This window comes from Lotus japonicus, chromosome 5 (assembly GCF_012489685.1).
Source record: "Lotus japonicus ecotype B-129 chromosome 5, LjGifu_v1.2".
NCBI classification, from domain to species: Eukaryota; Viridiplantae; Streptophyta; class Magnoliopsida; order Fabales; family Fabaceae; genus Lotus; species Lotus japonicus.
In genome coordinates, this window is record NC_080045.1 from 36,642,070 (window position 1) to 36,662,253 (window position 20,184).

Here is a 20,184-nt window from a genome sequence, read left to right on the forward strand (position 1 = left end):
TCCTACGGCAGAAAGTTAACAACTTTTATTTAATTTTTTTCCAGCAGAAAAGTTAAATATTTTTTATACGGCCAATTTGTCGACGAATTGGATGCACTTATAAATTCAAAAGACAACAAACATGTTGTTATTATCATATTGTTGGGAGTTGTAACAATTCATCAAGGTACATTTAATAATTTTGAACAACAAACAAACATAAACTTCTATATAATAAATCAAAATGTTCAAACTTAAACTTACAATCAATCGCTAATTTTTTTTCCAGGGGAATATAAACTGACTGCTGGGTTAAACTGCACTAAAGTAATGTTCAATCCTGAAAATCCACAAGCAGTGTCCTACAGAGAAAGGTATGTATGTACTGTGGATTTCATATTACTTTGAACAAATTTAGATGACAAATAACAACATAATTTTTGTTTCTTCGCATATTATTTGAGTGTGACACAGTTCAGACTCAAGTAATGAACATTGTGATTGAAAGATTAAACGTTACTGAAAAAGATGAGTTCCTGACGCTTTTCCCAAGCACAAATATTAAAAATTTGGTTACTTGCAGATCGGTATGTTCTCATCACTTTTAATTAAATTTATTAGACATTTTTTTATTCAAAAAAAAACAGACATTGATTTTCATTCAACGTTTTAATTAAATAAAACAATTACCTATTATATTATTAACTTAGTATTAATGAATAGATTATTAAATTAGTAAATAAAAATATAATGTTAAGGATTACACTATACATAAATGCGTTTTAAATACAAAATTCATGGGGTTAGAGAATTTTTTTTTGGGAGCAAAAAATATGATATATTAATCAAAGTCCAGAAACAAGCCCTCTCGACAATGGGCGGTACAACGAAAAACGGAAAGAAACGCACAGACACGAAAAGCAATAACTAAAACCAAGGCAACAACCTACAGCCAACAACAATCAAAACGACCAAATTAAAAGAAAAGCGCGCCCCCAAACAAAACCAAACTACGACCAGCTGAAAAGACCCTAAAGATTTTTAAACACTAACTACAATCTTCAATACTTATTAAACTAATTTAATAATCACCTATTATGGTAAATTAATAACAAATGAATAATGGAATAAAATATAAATTAATTAGGTCATAAACTCTTATACTCTTTCATTGAATTTAATTGCTTTAAATTCATAATGTTATAATAGAAAAAAAAAAGATTTTGATACACGTTTTGAACATTTTTAAAAAAGATTAATTCATAGTCAACAGTTAAAACAACAACTACTATATTCAATTCTTAAAAAAAAAACGTTTTAATTTTTTTTTGTAAAAAAAATGCTGGAACACTTATTTTTTTTTTTAAAAACTTAAATTTTAATCAATTTAAAAAATATATTTAAAATTAAATAACGTATTTAAAAAAGAAAATAAAAAAAACTCAGCTACTTAAAGGTCTTTTAACGAGTATATTAATTATCATTTAATAAATATAAAAAATCTTATATAAACATATTTAATGGATCTTAAATAATGTGTTTTATATTCAGTTATAAAAACAGTAGACACTATAATCCCTCCTTTTAGAAAAATAAAGTTTACACTATACAAATTTAATTACTTTTTTCTATAAATAAATTACTATCTAAAAAAATAACAACAAAATAAAGTCCAATCATTTCCCATTTAAAAAAACATGTTACTGAGTATTTACATTTAAAAATGTTACATTTACATATGTTATTATCACTGTTAATATAACAATCAGTTGTAACTACGAATTTTTTTTCTTTCATGTAATTCATTTCTACAGCGTACAATATTCATTATATATGCCACGATTAAGAAAATTGAGAGCACAAATGATTGGTATTGCCATGACTGTGAATGTAACTCAGCAGCATACTCTGACGGTGCACAATATTATTGTGAAAAATGTAACAAACATGTCACTCCTACCATAAGGTAATCTACAAATTCGATAAATAAATTAATTTGTAAAATATTCAATTTATTTAATTATTAATGTTTACATCAGGTACAAATTGTTGCTTAAGTTGCTGATGATACTGGATCTGCAACGTTTACCGTTTTTTATCGCGAAGGTTGTTATCTGATTAACAAAAAAGGCAACGAGATATTGGAAAAAATGGAAAAGGTAAACATAGTCATGTCAAAAAAGGTACATTTTTATTGCTCACTTAATTCATAATATATTAATTTTTTCATTTTAATTTATGTAGACCGGGAGCATGGAACACCCCCCACAAGAAATTGTAGATTTAGTGCACAAGGAATTTTTTTTCAAGGTTGAAGGGAAGGATAGATGCGGAAGGTAGTTTAAATCAGCATTTAACATCTTGAAAATTTCAAGGACCAACAAATAATTTCAAAATTCAAAACAAATGTAATATTTTAAACTCTTATTGCTAAATAATGGTTATTTATATCTACTTAATGAATTTTGATATTTCCGATTCAAATGTAAAATCTCTGATTGAGGTATTGGTCATCACTATTGTCCAATAGGTTTGTTTTAGACATTGATCATCACTATTTTAAAATATGTTTATTTTGCAGACAATCACTAAAAGTGTTAAACGAAACACACATCCACCTATACTTGAAGACTCCAACACACCTATTAAATGTCGTTCAGACGATGGACCCACAACAGAAGTTGTTGGAAGTAACAATGCAAAAATGTTCAAAAAGATCAAGTTTTCAAAGAATTAGTAGCATTTTCTCAAGATTGTTTACAAATAAAGAGCCTATGTGCTAAACTTTCACTTTTATGTCTTTACTCACGTTGACAATGTGTTTTTTTTTTGTAAATTGACCTCGGTGGTAACTTTCAAACATTTTGACATTTTTTTTTCGTATATTGACCATGTTACTAAAATATTCAATAAATCGTTTTATGTTTGCAAATCTTCGTGCATACGTCAATTTAAATGTGCTTTCGACCCTTAAACACATTACTTTGTAAAAAAAAAATAACCTACACCACAAATGTGCAAAAACGAAAAATAAACCAAATACCTATATAAAATAAATAAAAAAAGATATTAATTAATTAAAAAAAATTAAAAAAAATATATATCCAAAATTAAATTCCCCGTGCAAGCACGGGCTAAAAACTAGTGAAAATAGTTTTGTAGTTTTTCAATAAGGAAAAAAGTAAACAAAGAAATATGAAAAAAGAGAGAGTAAAGAATACCAAGGAAAAATGCTAAGGAAATGATTTCATGACCAAATCTTATGTTCATACGGATCCCACTTACCTACGAGTCATTTTCCATTTCCCATGGTGTCAAGCCTGACTATTCACTTACTAATCCCTTAGACAAATGATACTATGAATTGAAAGTAAAAGTGTCAGTTCCTTAATTCTAAATACTCAATAAATGCATTATTTCAACGAGTTATGATATATATACCTCTCCACTTCTTTTTCACCTTCATTTCTATCTATTTCTCTTTTCTCTATCAATCAAATCACCTATCACATATTTACTTTCTCTCTCCTTTCTTCCTATCTCTCTCTTAAAAGCCAATCACTACTAGCTACTGTGATTTATAAAGTTTTGAGAGCCCTTTTATACATTCGCGTAAAGTAGGGGACCAAAAGTACAAATAAACCGTCATGTTAACTTTATTGTTTTCTTGTCTTTGTATTGTATCATTACTAGCATGGATACCCGTGAAATGCACGAAGAAATTTTCTTGCGATTTTGAGGTAGTAATAAAAAGATTAAGGGTGGGATGGATAGCTCACTTAGTGAGCTAAGGGAATGAAGGGTATTGAAGAGTCAAGGGTCATAGTTCAAACTTTGGTGAAGGAACTAATTTTCTAACAATTAACAATTAATATTTGCCTATAAAAAAATAATAGAAAGATATCTTTCTAAATGTAATTCCATGTAGAACATTTATATCCCATCAACATATTTTTATTATGAAATTTTCATACTTTTATAACTCTAAAATTAACAAAAAAAAAAGAGTTTATGAAAACTGTACTTAAACTGTACGAAAATTTATTTTTCTATTAGTTTTAGCAAAAAAAATTCATGTAAAATATCTTTCATCATAATTTTTTTTTACCCTGTTTAGTCATATATGAATATAATGTATTTTCAGAAATCTATCAATTCACTAACCGCTAATAATAGATGTTCGGATCCTCTTCTGCAAGTCTCTCTACAACCCATTTCTTGGGTATTTTTAATTACTAATCTTTTTTGGTTTGAGACAGGTGTCCTCATTTGGAGACAATTCTGTTCGAGCTGGGAACATCCACATCATGGTGGGACTAACTCTCCCAGCGGAGGTTTTTTTTCATCCACAAGACTCAAACCCGAAACATTGCTTAAAGGAACTCAAGCATGTACCACTAAAACCAACCACCCGTTGATATTTAACTACTAATATAATTTTAACACACATTTTAATCAAAATAAAAACATAATTTATCAAATCAAATAGTTGATGGGGATTTGTATGATGCAAAGGCTAGAGAGACGGCAAAGGATTTAAATCCCTCATAATGGTGAGTGTAAGAGTGGCGAAGGCCCTAGTGACCTTGGGGCAGCACATGGCAGCAAAAAGGTTCTCAATGACAGTTTGGGCTCTATGTCTTTTGGAAAAACTTCATTAGCACCCTAAATCTATCTACACCCAGATAGATATAGAAATACACGAGAAAAATAAGAGATACAATGAGTAACTAGAATTTCCTACCCGTGCGTTGCACGGCAAATTTTACTATTGTATTTAAACATGAGAATAAAAAATTTGAGATGCTAAGAATGAAAGTACAATCATCATAAGAATATAGATAATTCAAAAACATAAATTGAGTCACTCAACTATAGTAATTTAAACTCATACAACCATTTAACAAATATAAAGGTTCCGAAATAAAGGATTTAATTGGCCAAAATCTTCATATTTGCACATAATATTATTTTCATGTTCATTTCTTCCAGTGCAGCTTGTAACCCTATAATTTATACATAAATAAATATCATCAAATTAACATTTTCTAATCTATGGATGATATTTTTTCATTATCAAATTATCATACTTTTATATATATATTAATTTCTAAAATTAGCTTGAAAAGTGAAGGAAACTGAATTATATTAAATCAAATCTTTGAATTAGATATAAAATGAAATTATTTACATGTAAAAATGTTAGTCTCAATAGTTTACAAAGAAAAAAAGGGTAAGTAGAATTTTATTTTATGTAGTTTTTCATGCTCATTCCGCCTCGTGGGGCTTTAAACCTTGTAATTTATACATGAACAAATATTTTGATTATTAATGATTCCTAATTTCATCGTTAAATTATTGTACATTATAAATATTTATACATATTTAATTCTACAATTATTTTAAAAATTAAGAAAAATTAGTAATGCATACTCTCTCTGTTCCAAAATGGTTGTTGTTTTAACTTTTAACTTTTTACATATTTGCCAAAATGATTGTTATTTAATTCAAGACTATTCATCACATCTATATAGCCTCATTTATTATGGTATCTCCAACCTACCACCTCCTATCCACACCAATCACAATTCTCACAAATCACATAACCAATAATCAACATTCTCTTCCTTTGACCAAACTCAACTTTAAATAGTGATTTTTAGTCAAATTTTTTATCAATTACTACTAAGCTCTTAACCTACGTGTATTTTCTCAAACAATAACCATTTTGGAATAAAATAAGTAATAAATTAATTTTTATATTAGTTTTTACATAAAATTATTAACATGTAAACTATAACTCCTCGTGAGCATTTCTTTTACCTTGTAACTTGAATAGAAATGAAAAAAAATAGATGGTTTTAGAAAAAAATGAAAATAGATAATAGCTTTTACCTTCATTTATGAATTTATATTTCATTTAACCAAAAGTTAATCATAATTAAGTTAATTTAACTTAATGGATAGCAGCCCAACATTGGTATGGTCTCTAACAGATCAACAAATTCTAAAAAAGTCAAGAAAAGAGATAAAAAGAATCCAAGTGAAGGAGTAAGGACAGTTAATTGCCTCAAGGAATTAAAAGTCAATTTTTATTTTCTAAACAGCCTGACATTTAACTGATAACAAAGCAGAAAAATGTCCTAAACCCATAATTCAAGCTCCTATACAGAACAATTTAAATTTCATATTTTCAACACCAGATCCAAACACACTACAAAGCTCCAGTGTCACTCAGCAAAAGCATTTCAGCTGGACTGACTCCCATAAACTGGGATCCTTCAATGGTCTAGTTCTAAATTGTACCTGTACAAAAAAAATATTGACTTAGATCCCAATGATAGAACTTGACTAAAGTCTCTTCATCTAAGATGAAATCCTTCATACACTATATTAAAAATTTATAGCCAACTACTCCATCAATAAGAGTATGTAGAGATTGAAAATTTGTCAGGTTACCAAACCCTGCAGGGACCTCACCTTCAAACTTATGCAGCACTTCAGACACTCATAACAAAGTTCTAGCTCACAACAAAGTTCTTGAGATTATAGCCTAAAATATTAATAATTGAAATTAAAAAAAACTAAGAAGCACTCATATATTAATTAAAATAAAATCAAAAGTGTAAGCAGAGTTCTGGAAAAGTACAAAGAAAGGGTTAAATTAAGATCAATAAAAACTGTACAGAGATATCTACATCTATATCAATGGGTCATGCCCGAAACAAAAACTATCAAGTAATGGCATTGCAGGTGAACAAATTAATTGAACCATTCTAGTTGAGTTGAGAGTTGAGACAAAGAAAAGCATAAAACTAAAAGTAATAACATGAACATAACCATTGATAATAAAAAGAAACCATTCCAGCAAGTATATCAAATAAACATGTTTGATATTTGATATACGAAATGTGCTAAAAGCTTTATAGAAGCAACCGAAAATATAAAATGTTTAAGATATTCAGATCTAAAATAACTATAGATCCAAGATTCCAATCCAAGCTTAGTGCAATCACAACCTGCGACATTCAAAATCAGAGGTATTATTTTTCTAGACTTCCACTAAATGGTCTACAAATGCAAAATTTCTTATAAACTCTTCAATTTGGAGGAAATATTAATGGTTGTCTTGGTCAGCACCTATCATCTACCTTTTCAAATCAGATTATACATCTCCTGTTTTACTAATATGAAAGTAGCAAAAAACAACCCATTCTAAAAGTTGCACAATTTAAAGAAGACACATAACAGTCAAAACCAAGTACATCCACCAGTTATGAATCAGTCGAAGAGTATGGATTGAGGAAATTTTCAATTTTTATTGCCTATAAAAATTGTTGACTTGTTGCTGATGTATTTCCAACCTCCTTATGTTAACTTGTTGCTGATGTATTTCCAACTTCCTTGAGTCTTGCTTCCTAGAAATGATAAAGGAATTACTCAAATGAATAAGAATGAAATAGTGTAAGGCCCAAGTTTTTCAGTTTATACCAAGTGAATAAATTCTTATTCACCAGTAGGTTTGATGCATGGCGAAGGGAAACCTGAACAAGAGTTTAGTAAATGAAATAAATGTATGAAGGAGAAAGTTCAGGAAAAGTCTGAGGTTCGTATTGAAGTCGATAAAAGTTATAGCACGATCGTTTTACGCTTAAACCTAGGTCAGAAACCCTAGTATATAGCTAATTTTCACTTTTAGGCACGACGGAAAATGTTAGAACTTCTTTTTTTTCCATATATCACAATCGTTTCGAGGCGAAACTCTAGGATCTACGAACGTCCGATTCCAATCATCGGAAGTTTGCCGAAACCGAATCCCTGGTATTTCAAAACCCTAGAATTTCTCGACGATGAAGACTTTTTCTATTCAGAGCTTCAAATGAATATTCTACACGCGTACACCCATTTCTCTTGATGATTTCAATCTTTCTTCAGAAGGAAGTTTTCCATTCCGACATCCGATGCAAAAAGCAACTTATCGGGTAAAATAGTTTTATACCGACTATGCTTTAGTTGCCAAAAATACAAAGAGACCTCATTTTAGTTTTGGAATTCTTTCGCCAAAACATATCTATTAATTCACGGAGAATGACGCCGGAAAAATCAGATTCGCGAAACTTTCATTTTCCCGCGAATTTCCAACCTTTATATATAGCAAAGAAAGGAAGAAAAACTCAAATTTTCCTCCATTTTCTCTCCTCAAACCCGCGGCCAAGAACAAGGAAGAAGGAAGAAGAATTTTGTTCATCGCTTGCTTGATCGTCGATCAATCAGTTGCTACTTCAAGGCTTCGAGGTATAGTCGCTAATCCTTACCTCTGATCGCTTTTTCCATAGCTTTTCTGTAGAGTTTTCTGAGCGGATAGTTTATGGGTTTTTGCAAAACTATCCTGAATCTTTCATTTCTGATTCTAAACCTCTTCCTTATGCGCCCAAGATCACTTCTGCCGGGTTAGATTTTCCGTTATGTCGCCGGAATTCCGCCGGAATCAATTTGAGCCTAAAATACCCATTTTTGGAGTTTTTGGAGTAAAGCTTCAACCTTTAGGCTGAAAACTATCGCCTTAGCTTAGTGCTATTAGGATTAGTTGTCATAAACGTCGTTGGTGACGTCCCTGCAAAATTTTATTTTTGGGATTTTAGTTTTGAAAAATCCTAAGTTAAAAATCATGACCAAAATACCCCTGCGACAGTTTTTGATCCGATAATTTTTCCGAGTTCAGAATACCCTTAGTTACGGCTTATGAAAGCATAGGAACCAAGTTTGATCGAAGAAAAATCGAGCCCCATAATTGCACAAAGTGGCCGAGCCCTATTAGGGGGGAGGAGGAAAATTTCCTTTTCCGAAAACTTGTCTTTCGCGCTAGTTTATCGTACCTTAGGGTATAGATTACTTCGAGTAACCTTAGTAAGTATCGATAGCTTAGTTTCCGATAGATTCTGAAAGTATTTTGTGATTTTATTGTAAAGGTGCTTTTGAGGATTTCCCCGAGGACCAACACTTTGAGAGCGAGGAAGCACTAGTTGATCATTCTGGAGAACTTTCAGGTGAGGGCTTCTCACTGAATCTCTAGTTAATGCCTAGGGTCGATGTTTCGACATTGTTTACTGTTTATGCACTGGATTGTGTGTGATTGGAAAATGTTTTCTGAGGCTTCGGCTGACAATGTAGATGATTCATCTACTGAATGTTTTTGAGATTGTCTTACATGCTATGTGCTATGTGGGTAATCTAGGATGTGTGGTGCATGCTTTATATGCTAAGTGCTAAGTGTTTATGATGCGATTTATTGATATATGACATGTTGTTGATTGTGATGATTTAAATATGCTCTGTACTGGAATATGAGATTCTGAATGGTGAGAATAGCGGGCAGGTCATGCCGATTTTATTTGGAGAGTTTTGAGAAAGTTTGATAGGACGAACGAGGTTCGGGCCTTAATTTTGTTTAGTGGATCGAGACATCCTCTGGAAGCGACTTGGGATTGGGAGACCCTGAAAATGTATAAGACTTGCGATAAGACAAAATGAAATCTATTTTATAAAGAAAATTCATAAGACCTTAAATAACCTCAAAATCTTTAAGTAATGATAACAACCTCGAAGGAAGACATTGGAAGTCAAATCATAGTTTTGGAAAAACGAGGAGTGTCGTCGGATCCAAGTGTTGAGTTTGTTGTTGTGCTGTTGGAGCAGCGTTTGTTGTTGTGCTGTTGGAGCAGCGTTTGTTGTTGTGCTGTTGGAGCAGCGTTTATTGTTGTGCTGTTGGAGCAGCGTTTGTTGTGGTGCTGTTGGAGCAGCTATGTGTCGTTATGAAGTGTGTCTTTTGGTCGCAGAATCGACTTTACCTTAGGGTAAGCTTTTAGAGACTTTAACTTCCCTAGAACACGTGGCGACGTGTCGAGTGAGGACGGAGACGTTGTTTGACTAATCATTTTGCATACATGCAACATTAATGAGGTATTAACACAGGATGTACTCTGGACCTCGTCGGTTTCCAAAATGGTCATAAGACCCGGAATGCCGTGAAAGAGCGTTTGTAGACGTCTCTTGTAGCAGACCGAAATGGCAGACCTACGGGTTTACTGCTGATCTGACTACCCATGTTGGAGTAAGAGGCACGCGGGCCGAAATGGCTCCACCGTGGCTGGTGTTAGGGCTGATCCGTTTGATGTCCATCCCTTTCCGGAATGCATGTGGTTGACTGGGTTAACCTGCATACATATCATGCAACATGCATACTAATTTAGTTGTTGAGTGTGATTGGTAATTGTTAAACCTATTTGGAACATGTTATCTGCTATTATTGTGTTTATGTTATTGTGGAAACATGCAACCCTAGGAATGACATCTTTAGCTATAAGCCTAAGTGGCTATCTATTATTTGTACCTATTGGGTTTATTATCTACATAGTTCTTTAGAGTTGACCCTCGCGTCTTCTGTGTGTGTTTTGGCGGACAACGCCTTTTGTCAGATGAGTATTGCGGACTGGTTCACCATGGTCCACCCTTCGGGGGGGATTAGGTATGAGATGATCGATCAGGACGACCCCGGGTCGTGGGTGGTTGACCCCGCGAGCCATCGAGCGACGTATTCGGGGCGCATCATGGAGGACCACGTGGACAGTGGAGGACTCTTGAGGTCAGGAGTGTTGAGGCGATGCTCTATCAGCTTCAACTTGCCACCGGGCGTTCACTGCGGACCAGGATTCGGAGGAGCACCGCGCCACCGTCATCTTCAGAGGAGGAGGATCCCTCAGAGGAGATTCCAGTGGGAGTGCCTTCGGCAGGGTCTAGTGCACCCTCTGTTGCGATCATTGATGATCAGGGTTCGGGCCCTAAGCCCGTGAGTCCAGCATCGGAGCGCACTGCGGTTGCGAGGGGAGGACGGATAGGGCTGGTAGACTTGGTCGTTCTGGATTCTGATTCAGACGACGATCATGCTAGCACATAGTTTTGAGTGTTGGTATGAGCTCCTCGAGTTAGGATTAGTGTAGGAGTAGAGTTTTAGCTCTGACAGTCTTGCTTCATTTGTTACTTAGGGGACAGGGTAGATCCGCCTATAGCTTTTTGTGTGGTTTCCTTACGGGAATCACAGAGAGTTGGTTGGACTTAGAAGGTCTTATTTTCAGGCCATTGGGTCAGCTGATTCTCAGTTTTGAGGGATGGTGTTGCGGGCACTTCACCCTTTTCATTTGGTTTGTATATATTGCCTACGGGCGCTACTCTTCTATTACCCGTCACTGGAGGTTTACTCGTGACGAGGTTGCTACTTACAGCGGGGGCTGTTATATATTTTGTATATTAGTTTTATTGCTTTTCGCATTTGGGTTTTATTTATTTCAGTCTTGTCTTAGTTATTATCGAAAAAAAATATTCACGTTTTTCCGCATTAAGTTTACTTTTGGTTACTAAAGTGACGCCACCGAAATCGGGGTGTGACAAATAGGGAAAGGGCCTTTACTTTCTCCAGCCATAAAAACATTAAGAAAGAACGATTATTCCAAAAAAGACCCAAATGTCCGATATGAAATTTAAATAGCCGTAGCATACAGTTAGTATAGCTTGGTAACAAAAGATTTATGAAAATACATGAAATTTAAAGCTTCTGCACTCTTAGAAACAGAATAGAAGCTCTAAAAATCAATCAGCTGGAAAGTAACAAATAGTCTTCACAATCTCAGAGTATAATGAATAAAGAAAATGAAATCTAAACAACAAATTCAACACAGATTGAAAATACAAACTAACAAAAACATAGAATAGAATCATATATAAAGCATCTGCAATACAATTAACCTTGGACAGGACAGTCCTTCCCTGCCCTCTAGGATAGACCCTGGAGAGGCTCTCCAATATGAAGGTTCTGTGGAAAAGGAAAAGGGACCAGATTCAGTTCTAGGCAAAAGAAAAACTCAACAATAACATAATCAGAATCAGCAATGAAGAAGATACCTGATAGATCAACCCCTTGGAGAGTGAAGGGCATTCAAAGTCTCTTGGAAGAATCAATGGTTGAGACGCCATCAACATTCACAGCCATGGAAAACGACGGGAAGGCAAAAGAGGAAAAAAGGAAACAAACCAAGGGCTGATTGAGTCTTGAATAACCAAGAAGATCCTTATATAGAGAGAAAATGGGGTTGGATGTGCAAAATCCGAGTTAGGGTTTAGACACAAACCTGGAAAACGAAAACAATAAATAGGGAGGGTAGTGTGAATGCACACTGGTAATTGGAGATAAAAAAACGTGGGGCGACGAAGTTGGGGAAAGAGATTGGATAGAGGTAGCGGCGGTGGGAGAACATCTCGAGAAGGGGAGTGGGATCGACATATGTGGGGAGAAGCATCACGCGTGCTTGATTAGGTTAGGGAAAAATTGAATTGGGGAAAGAGATGATGGAAATAGAGCTGCGTTTAATGCCCGAAGGGAGTTTTAGCGTTGGAGAGGGAGAGAGTGCAGAATGGGGGAGTTCTCCAACAATTGATCACGTGAAAAAATCAAAAAATAAAGAATACAGAAAGGATAGGAAAGAAGGAGTAAATCACTTCTTTTTTATTTGATTTTTTTAATTTTAAAAAATATTTTTTTTATCTAAAATTCAATAACTAAATTTTAAAAAGTATTAAGTGTATGATATTTGGAAAGATTGATGAAATTTATTAATTAAAAAAATATCCTAAATTTATTTAAACCCATAATTTCTAAAAGTAAAAAAGGATCCAAATAGTTTAAAAAAAATCCAAATATATTATTATAGGAAAGTTTGATATATATATAGATAATATAATTTTGTTTATTATCATAAATTCATTATAATTATAATTAAGGTACATATTTATACCAAGAAAAAAAGGTACAGATAAAAATTGATTGATAAAAAAAAATGCCATGAAAGGCTTCATCGTGAATAGGGGAGTAATTTTATGTTTTTTTGGAAACAAACAAAATAGTGGGAGAGAGAATAAGTTCTTAATAATGAAGGAAGATAGTGGGAGAGAGAATGGTGAGTGAAGCTTGATAAAAAAACAGAAAAAAGAAGGAAATGCCATGTGTACAGTAAAAAGGAGAGAAGAGCTTGTAGAATGCCACGTGGAATTCCACTACGTCTAAGATTGCATGAGAGAGCAGAATGCTTGTGGTTGCGACACATCAGCATTTAGTCCTTTGGACCTTTGCTCTTTTAATAGTATTATTGATTGATGTGATAAAAATGAAAAGAGTTATAAAAAGAAAAAATTGGTAGAAATAATATGAAAGAGAAAGTGGACATGAATATATCAAAATCTATTTCTTTCACAAAAGTATATCGGAAATTAGTTATTGAAGCATGGTGATCCACTTATTTCTCTTCATACTAACCTTCACCTATTATTTCTACCTTTCACCAAAAAGGCCAACATAACTAGGGGTAGTTTGAACCTTTGATGGTCCACCTGAAGTTAAAAAGGCTTTCTTTTTTCTTGTACCATATAAACAGCCATGTGCATGGCACGGCAATAAAGTGAAAATCATTATTCACTGGCTCATGTCTTCCCAGACCTGAAAGGTATGAAAATGAAATTATAAAAGTTAAACAGCAACAACAACAAGCATTATCCCACTGAGTGAGGTTAGCTATACAGACCACACTATATGCATTGAGCTCAATCGCATTATAAATGTCAATAATTTTTTTTTTTAATATAGGCTTTAATCTCTTCCACATTTGAAATATTTTGCTACAGTCGTGGCTTAAGACCCTTCCTTCTAGGAATCTCTAACGCATCATAATGACCAAACCCATGGTAGAGAACTCTAATTGGATTCTCCTTGCCGTATTCTTGGCCATACTCAGCAATTGATATCAAGCCACCAGCTTCTTGATCATGCATGTATACAGTAATTGGCATCCTGCAGAATAGGCCTCCCTCACATTAACATTCAATACCAATGCTATCAACACTCAGTTTAACATTCTTTTTATTACACTTTCTTTCTAACACTCTTATTTATTGGTTAAAATTCGAGCTCATTTGTTTTCCAATCAATTGACGGAAAATAGAAAAAAGTTTCATTTAGAAGGAGAAAGGGATCACATTTTGGAAAATGATGAGAGAAAAAGAACTTGATTGGAAAACAAACAGAATCTTCATGTGGTATCCACTAAAAAATATGGGTCTCACTTCCAATTTAGTGGGACTCACATCCAATTCAACCAATAAATGAGAGAGTATTGAAAAGAGAGTGTTAAAGTAGGTGTTGCTAGCACTCTTCAACATCAAAATATGCATAGTACATAACTGCATAAAGGTAAATTCACTCGCCTAAAAGGAGAGGCACTTACTGCAGAACATGTGAAGCAATGAACAATTCAGGTTCACCTCCCCACACATGAGGCTTCCTTATTTGTGAAATATATGTATCAAAATCACCTTCAATAAACCTGAAGAAATCATGAGATAACCATTTCATTATCAAACAAACATTCAGCCAGTTTCATCTTATACATAAAACTAAGAAAGATTTATTGTTATATTGTGAATTAAGTTTTAGTATTCTGCTCCAGATGAAGAGAAAATATGGAGGTACAGCTATCTGAAACCTTTTGATACTTTATTTCAGATTTCTAACTACACTTGAAAGCTATGTCTTATTAATTCAACAGCAGTTTACACTAATGAAGCGGGGTTAAAGAGATAGTGCAAATTTTATTTAAACTTATAAAAGCAACAAAATTGAAAATTACATAGAAATTTTTATTGAAAAAAAACAAAACAAAACTTCCTTAAAAATAGGAAGAGAAATAAGAGGTGGCTTTGGAGATCAGATTAGAATGGCAACTTTCTCCTATTTTTGTATGATTTTTTCTTTTTTTGGCTTTCTCGAAGAGAAAATTCGGATATACAAGTAATATAAGGACTTTTTCATGACAAAACATAGAACTGAAAATGAACTCCTTCTATTTTCATTAAAAGTAGAAATCGTGATCGTGATACCTCAAACAATCTATGTTGTTTTTTCAGCTGTATACATGTGTTATGAGGGAAAAGGAGATCGAAAGAAGCTATTTTAACCAAAATTGTTACTCATGTAATGGAACCATCAAGAATGCTACAGATGCCCAGTGCGGAAACTCACCATTCTGTCTCTCCCTTTCTTTTGATAAACTCATCAGCAACCTGACAAATAGAACAGACAAAAATCAGATGACTACAAACCGTTGGTTTTGTAATTTATTAAATTAAAATAATCATTTGAAATCAGTAAGAAGCAATCAGCAGTGGTTAAACTTTGAATTTTACACAATACTGTGTTCTGTTTTGTGCTTTGTCCATTTAGTGTTTCCATAGCTGCTGAGAGAGAGAGAGAGAGAGAGAGGGTTCTAAACATATTAGTATGATGTGCAGAGATACTTAAAACATACTCTGGTCCGTAAATCATCTGCGAGCTCTCTCTGCAAGCTTTCACCAGGAGGGGGTTTCCCAGATCTCAAACAAGCTCCATGTGCAACAGAGCGGAACAAGCATCTTCCATCCCCAGGTATTCCTGCTCAGCATGGTAAATTTCATAAACGATGTAGCAAATGCACACAGATGTCGAGGTTCTGACCTATGTCTATTTCCACGTGCTAATGCATATAAGTAAACAAGTGTATAGACTTTGTACATGAACATATCCAAATACTTTTACCAGAATTTGTAACTCACCGATTACCGAATAGTCAGTGTAAACTTTCTTCCCATGTGAGAATTTCGCATTTGCCTCATTGCAGTCATCTTTCCCTTTTTCATTTTCATATTTTGCCTCAGCATGTGCAGGCTCAGAAGATAAATTACATACAAATAATCCAAAAATCAAGCCAACTGATGCACACCCATGTGGCCAAGTTATCGGTCCCACATTACATCTCACTTTCATTTTTTGTTTAGGTACCAAAAGCCTCATATTTATACTTTGGCATGCCAATGAAATTCCACGATGCCTTTTCCGAGGTACTACAGAACTAAAGAATTGAGTGTTGCCCGTTTGCTTGGAGCAGCATGATCCAAGGCAACCTCCTCTGATTGTTTGACCCATAATAGTTGAAGAAGACGATTTTGTGCAAATAGAAAGACCAACATGATTTAAACTAGAAGAAAATGAAGTGGATATTCCTCGGGACCAAAGACCGCTGGTATTACTGCTCAATAGCAGCTGAGAACGACCATTTAGGACAACAACAGAATTTATCGAAGATTGACCAGCAGCAAAGCAGACACTCATCTTTACATTACCTGAATCAAATCCATAGCATACTCATCAGGACAGGAACTATCCAAAATAACATTTTTCAGAATTCATATATGGCCATTAATCTTCTCTCATGCAAATATTATATGCCAGTGATTAGCTAAATTCTCAAGAGAACCAGTTCACTGGATTTCGAGGTCCTTATTCCTTGTGATGTTAATTGTATGTATAGAATTCATATCACTTGGAAGTTAGTATGAATTGCACAAATATTGTCACTAGTGTACATATCACTCTAAATATACCAAAAATGTCAACAAATTAGATTAGTGGTTAGTAACTAATTTATCTGAAGCACAGAGCCAGATTAAACAACAGACACTATAGTCCAACAGCAGGATTTGTTAAAATCACATTCAATAAAAATGTAATTTGGATGTATTAAACTATCACGCTTTATGAACAGTATAAACTGATCCTGACTACATGTAATTTTTACTTATATGTGATTAGACACTAATTCAAGAGCTGTTAATATCTATGTCCTTTTCTCTGATTTCCAGTCATTTCTGGTGTCAAAATTTCAGTGTCCATATAATTTCACAGCAATTATTATATTTGACAAAAATGAAGGACATCTTAGATGGTCATGATTTGAATTACCCAAGAAAGAAAAGAATAAAGACTTCACATATTATTCAGTTTTAGGGTTTATGGTCTTAGCAACCAGTAGATATCATTCAAATACTGACCAATCTGGACATCTGGAAGGTTTAAATTCTAAGTGTTCAAAATTTAATATGTTCCTGACACCATGAACAGAAGGTAAATTGCCTGCCTATTTCCAATGAGATGGTTTCTAAATAAAAAAGAAAAGAAAAGGCCAGCCGGTATGGGGGTGGGGGCAGGGGGGAGCAGCATCATGTCCTTGGAATGTACGCCAATGTACCACTCACTTACACTAATAAGTATCAACCACCTACTACCTGGTGAAAAGCAAGACTAACCATGTGCCAATAAGCACTATATCAAGAATGATATCAAGAAATAACCTTGTAACTTCCAACTTCTAATGCATCTTAGAACTTTCAGTTGCCAATTTGCCATCCTTTTGACTATGGATTTTTGTGAATAAGGTTAACAATCCGTTTAAACTATTCGGTGCTTGTTTCTCTTATACTTACAAGTCTCACCATGCCCTTTAGCACATAAATCTACAATTAACATATTAGAGTCTGTGCATTTTGGAAACTCGATCGAAAAACACAGTGAAGCCAAAACCATGTTGGACAGAAGCAACTTCCCTTAGCTTTTGCTTCTGTCCACCATGAGTTTGGTTTAACCATGATTTTCGAACAAGTTACCAAACATGAACTATATTCCTGGCCGCACTCCAGTTCAATTCCACCATGGCCCTAGTCCCACTCATAAAGCCTGACGCCCATGGCTAAAAGGTTAGCTCATCCATGCAGTAAGGCTTTCAGCATCATTACAAGCATGCATATCCCATTACCAGTGGCACATGGTGCATGAAGGGCAGGGTGAGATCCCACTTCCCCCATCACGACTATTGAATATTGATAACCATCTGAATCTTCCCTCTTCCTACGCCTATATAAATGTATTCATGCTACCAGGTATGGGATCATGATTTGCAACCATTAACTCTCAAAAATAACTAAGTCATCTACTGACTTGAAAGTCAGATATTTTTTGCAAGTACCTCATCCACACCTCCTAGTTCCAAATTCTCATAAATCACCAAGTTAGTTCCATTCGTATCCCAAATTCCGTGAACTGAACAGAATGCTTCCTTAAAAAGGGTGTACTCAACACATACATATTTAAATAAAATATATAATCATTCTCTGTGTTTACCAACAACGATCCAAGGAACTTCAACACTTCATTCTTAGACAAAGTAAAGCGAGCATGGAGCATCTTTACGAGCATAGAAGTTGTAATTATTCAAGCATGTAATAAGTAGGTAAATAAATCACTGAAACTTTGACAATTATATAGGTGGCTTAAGATCCAGTTTGCCCTGAACACTTGACAATTCACTAAGGTTGATATTTTGGCTTTTCAGTTATAATTATAAACATGGAATTATGCTATTAATTCCAGCCCAAATTGAACCCTTAAAATAAAAAATAAAATGGAACCCATATAAGTTATCATCATCATCAATCCAATTATCCAAACTAGCAGTAACACAAAAACTTCAAACTAAAACAAAAGATTGAAAATGGGTTTTCTCTTAGCATGGGTCTGCCAGGAATTAAGGAACCAGAATACAATATTTTAAATAAATAATTGAAAATCCTAATGAAGAGAAGGGGGGGAACCAAACCTGTTGAAGCAGGTGAAACGTGAAGAGTGGGTGCTGGGGTTTGGGGTTCTAAAGAACAAACATAATGTGTATTCTTGAAGAGAAAAGCTATATTCTGGAGTTGAAGAAAAGAATCAATTGGAAGGAAAATGGGCGAAACAAGAAATGTCGGAAATTCTCAAATAATGTTTTCAGAGAAGCCACTCCAGTTCAATTCCTCTGCAACGTCTAGCTCCTTCTTCGTTGGGTAATAAGGGCCCACCTAATGACTCGGGTTACTTCTGGTATCAGAGCCTATTCCCGTGAGGGAAGGGTTCTGGAATGGAATCAGTAGTTAGTTTTTGTTGGATCTAATCTTTTGTTTTTCTGCAACTGTATTTCTTCTTACTGTTTTAATTAATCACCTTGTTCATTTCACTTAGAGTTCTTAAGAATCTAGTGTGAGGTATCCCTGGAGTCTAGTGGTCCCGGCCGTAAAACCTGAGAGGTAGTGAGTTCGTTGGTCAGCCAGATTGGGAAGAAACATTACCATTCTTAAGTCCCTTTAGAAATAACATGGCTAGATTAATCAAAACCCTAAGTGAAATAAGTTTAGGAAAGAACAAACAGATCATGATTCCATCAACATCCAACTCTGGTTCTAGTAACCAAGATCAAGAACTCTCTAGGGTAGCCCAACAAGAGTTAGAAATAGCTTCAATAGAAAGAGCACTTCAAAATTGGTCAATCCCTATAGTTAAAAAGAAAGAAATATATAAACAACACACTTTATTCAATAGAGCAGATGATTCTATTTTTACAATAGAATGTTGTCAACATAGTTTTGATCACACAAGTACTATAAAATTATTAAATGAAGATGTTCTAGATCAACACATTAAAGATGGTTTTAACTTCATTCATGTAGGTTTAATACAAGTAGCTGCAAAACCTAACTTTCGTTTAGGAATCAATTCTCCTATAATAGTAATGTTAAGAGATATGAGGCTATTAAAGCCACAAGATTCGTTAATTGCAGTCTTAGAATCAAACCTTCATGATGGTCCTGTTTTCTTTAACTGCTATCCAAACTATGCTATGAATCTTCAGAATAGTTGGACCAAAAGTGCCATACAATTAGATCTATTAGCAAACAATGATATTTTTGAAGAAGAAAGTGATCCTTTCTCAATAATATATAGAGTATATTATAAAGTTTCAAAAATCAATTATAATTTTAAAGCTTTAAGATCTTCACCCAAACAAGAAACCATTATGCTAGAAGCAAACCTTAAAAGATCTTCAGTACAAGTTCCAAAGAAACTTACTCATGAAGAAGTTATGAGTAAAGTTCCTGAGGAATGGGTATTCAAGAATTCCCTGCCTCAACCAAAAGTTCATAATACTCAAGTAAGAGAATTGTTTCAAGAAGGAGCAAATCTCACTTTAAGAATGAATAGATCAAACTCATTTAGTATTAGATCTCCTCAACAGTTATACAGAGTAGATCTCCCAAGATCTTCTGTATCATCAAAGCTTAAAGGATTAGATACAACGTCTAGTCCTAGTATAGCAACACCTATATATCAAGATGAAGAATCTAGTAATTATTCTCCAACCCCTTCGCAAATCAACATGCTAAGTAGGGTAAAACCTAGTTTTGAAATAGACAAAGATTTCA

General features: G+C 34.0%; 1 protein-coding gene across 1 annotated transcript; it reads right to left on the minus strand.

Moving 5' to 3' along the window:
• Nucleotides 1-13,469: 13,469 nt before the first annotated feature.
• On the minus strand, nucleotides 13,470-18,851 carry LOC130720733 (OVARIAN TUMOR DOMAIN-containing deubiquitinating enzyme 4-like). The gene is made up of 6 exons (XM_057571425.1): nucleotides 18,546-18,851; nucleotides 15,670-16,236; nucleotides 15,387-15,508; nucleotides 15,101-15,141; nucleotides 14,307-14,405; nucleotides 13,470-13,873 (listed from the first exon to the last, which is right to left on the minus strand). Exons 2-6 carry the CDS (start codon nucleotides 16,223-16,225, stop codon nucleotides 13,702-13,704), a joined length of 990 nt encoding a protein of 329 aa, XP_057427408.1. The 5' UTR covers nucleotides 16,226-16,236; nucleotides 18,546-18,851; the 3' UTR covers nucleotides 13,470-13,701.
• Nucleotides 18,852-20,184: the final 1,333 nt, after the last annotated feature.

Coding starts and splice junctions, on each gene's coding strand:
- LOC130720733 (XM_057571425.1), bottom strand. CDS start 16,225: ATGAGTGTCTGCTTTGCTGCTGGTCAATCTTCGATAAATTCTGTTGTT. Junction 15,509..15,669: donor CACTGACTATTCGGTAATCG/GTGAGTTACAAA, acceptor CATGCTGAGCAG/GAATACCTGGGGATGGAAGA. Junction 14,406..15,100: donor AGAAAGGGAGAGACAGAATG/GTGAGTTTCCGC, acceptor TGATTTCTTCAG/GTTTATTGAAGGTGATTTTG.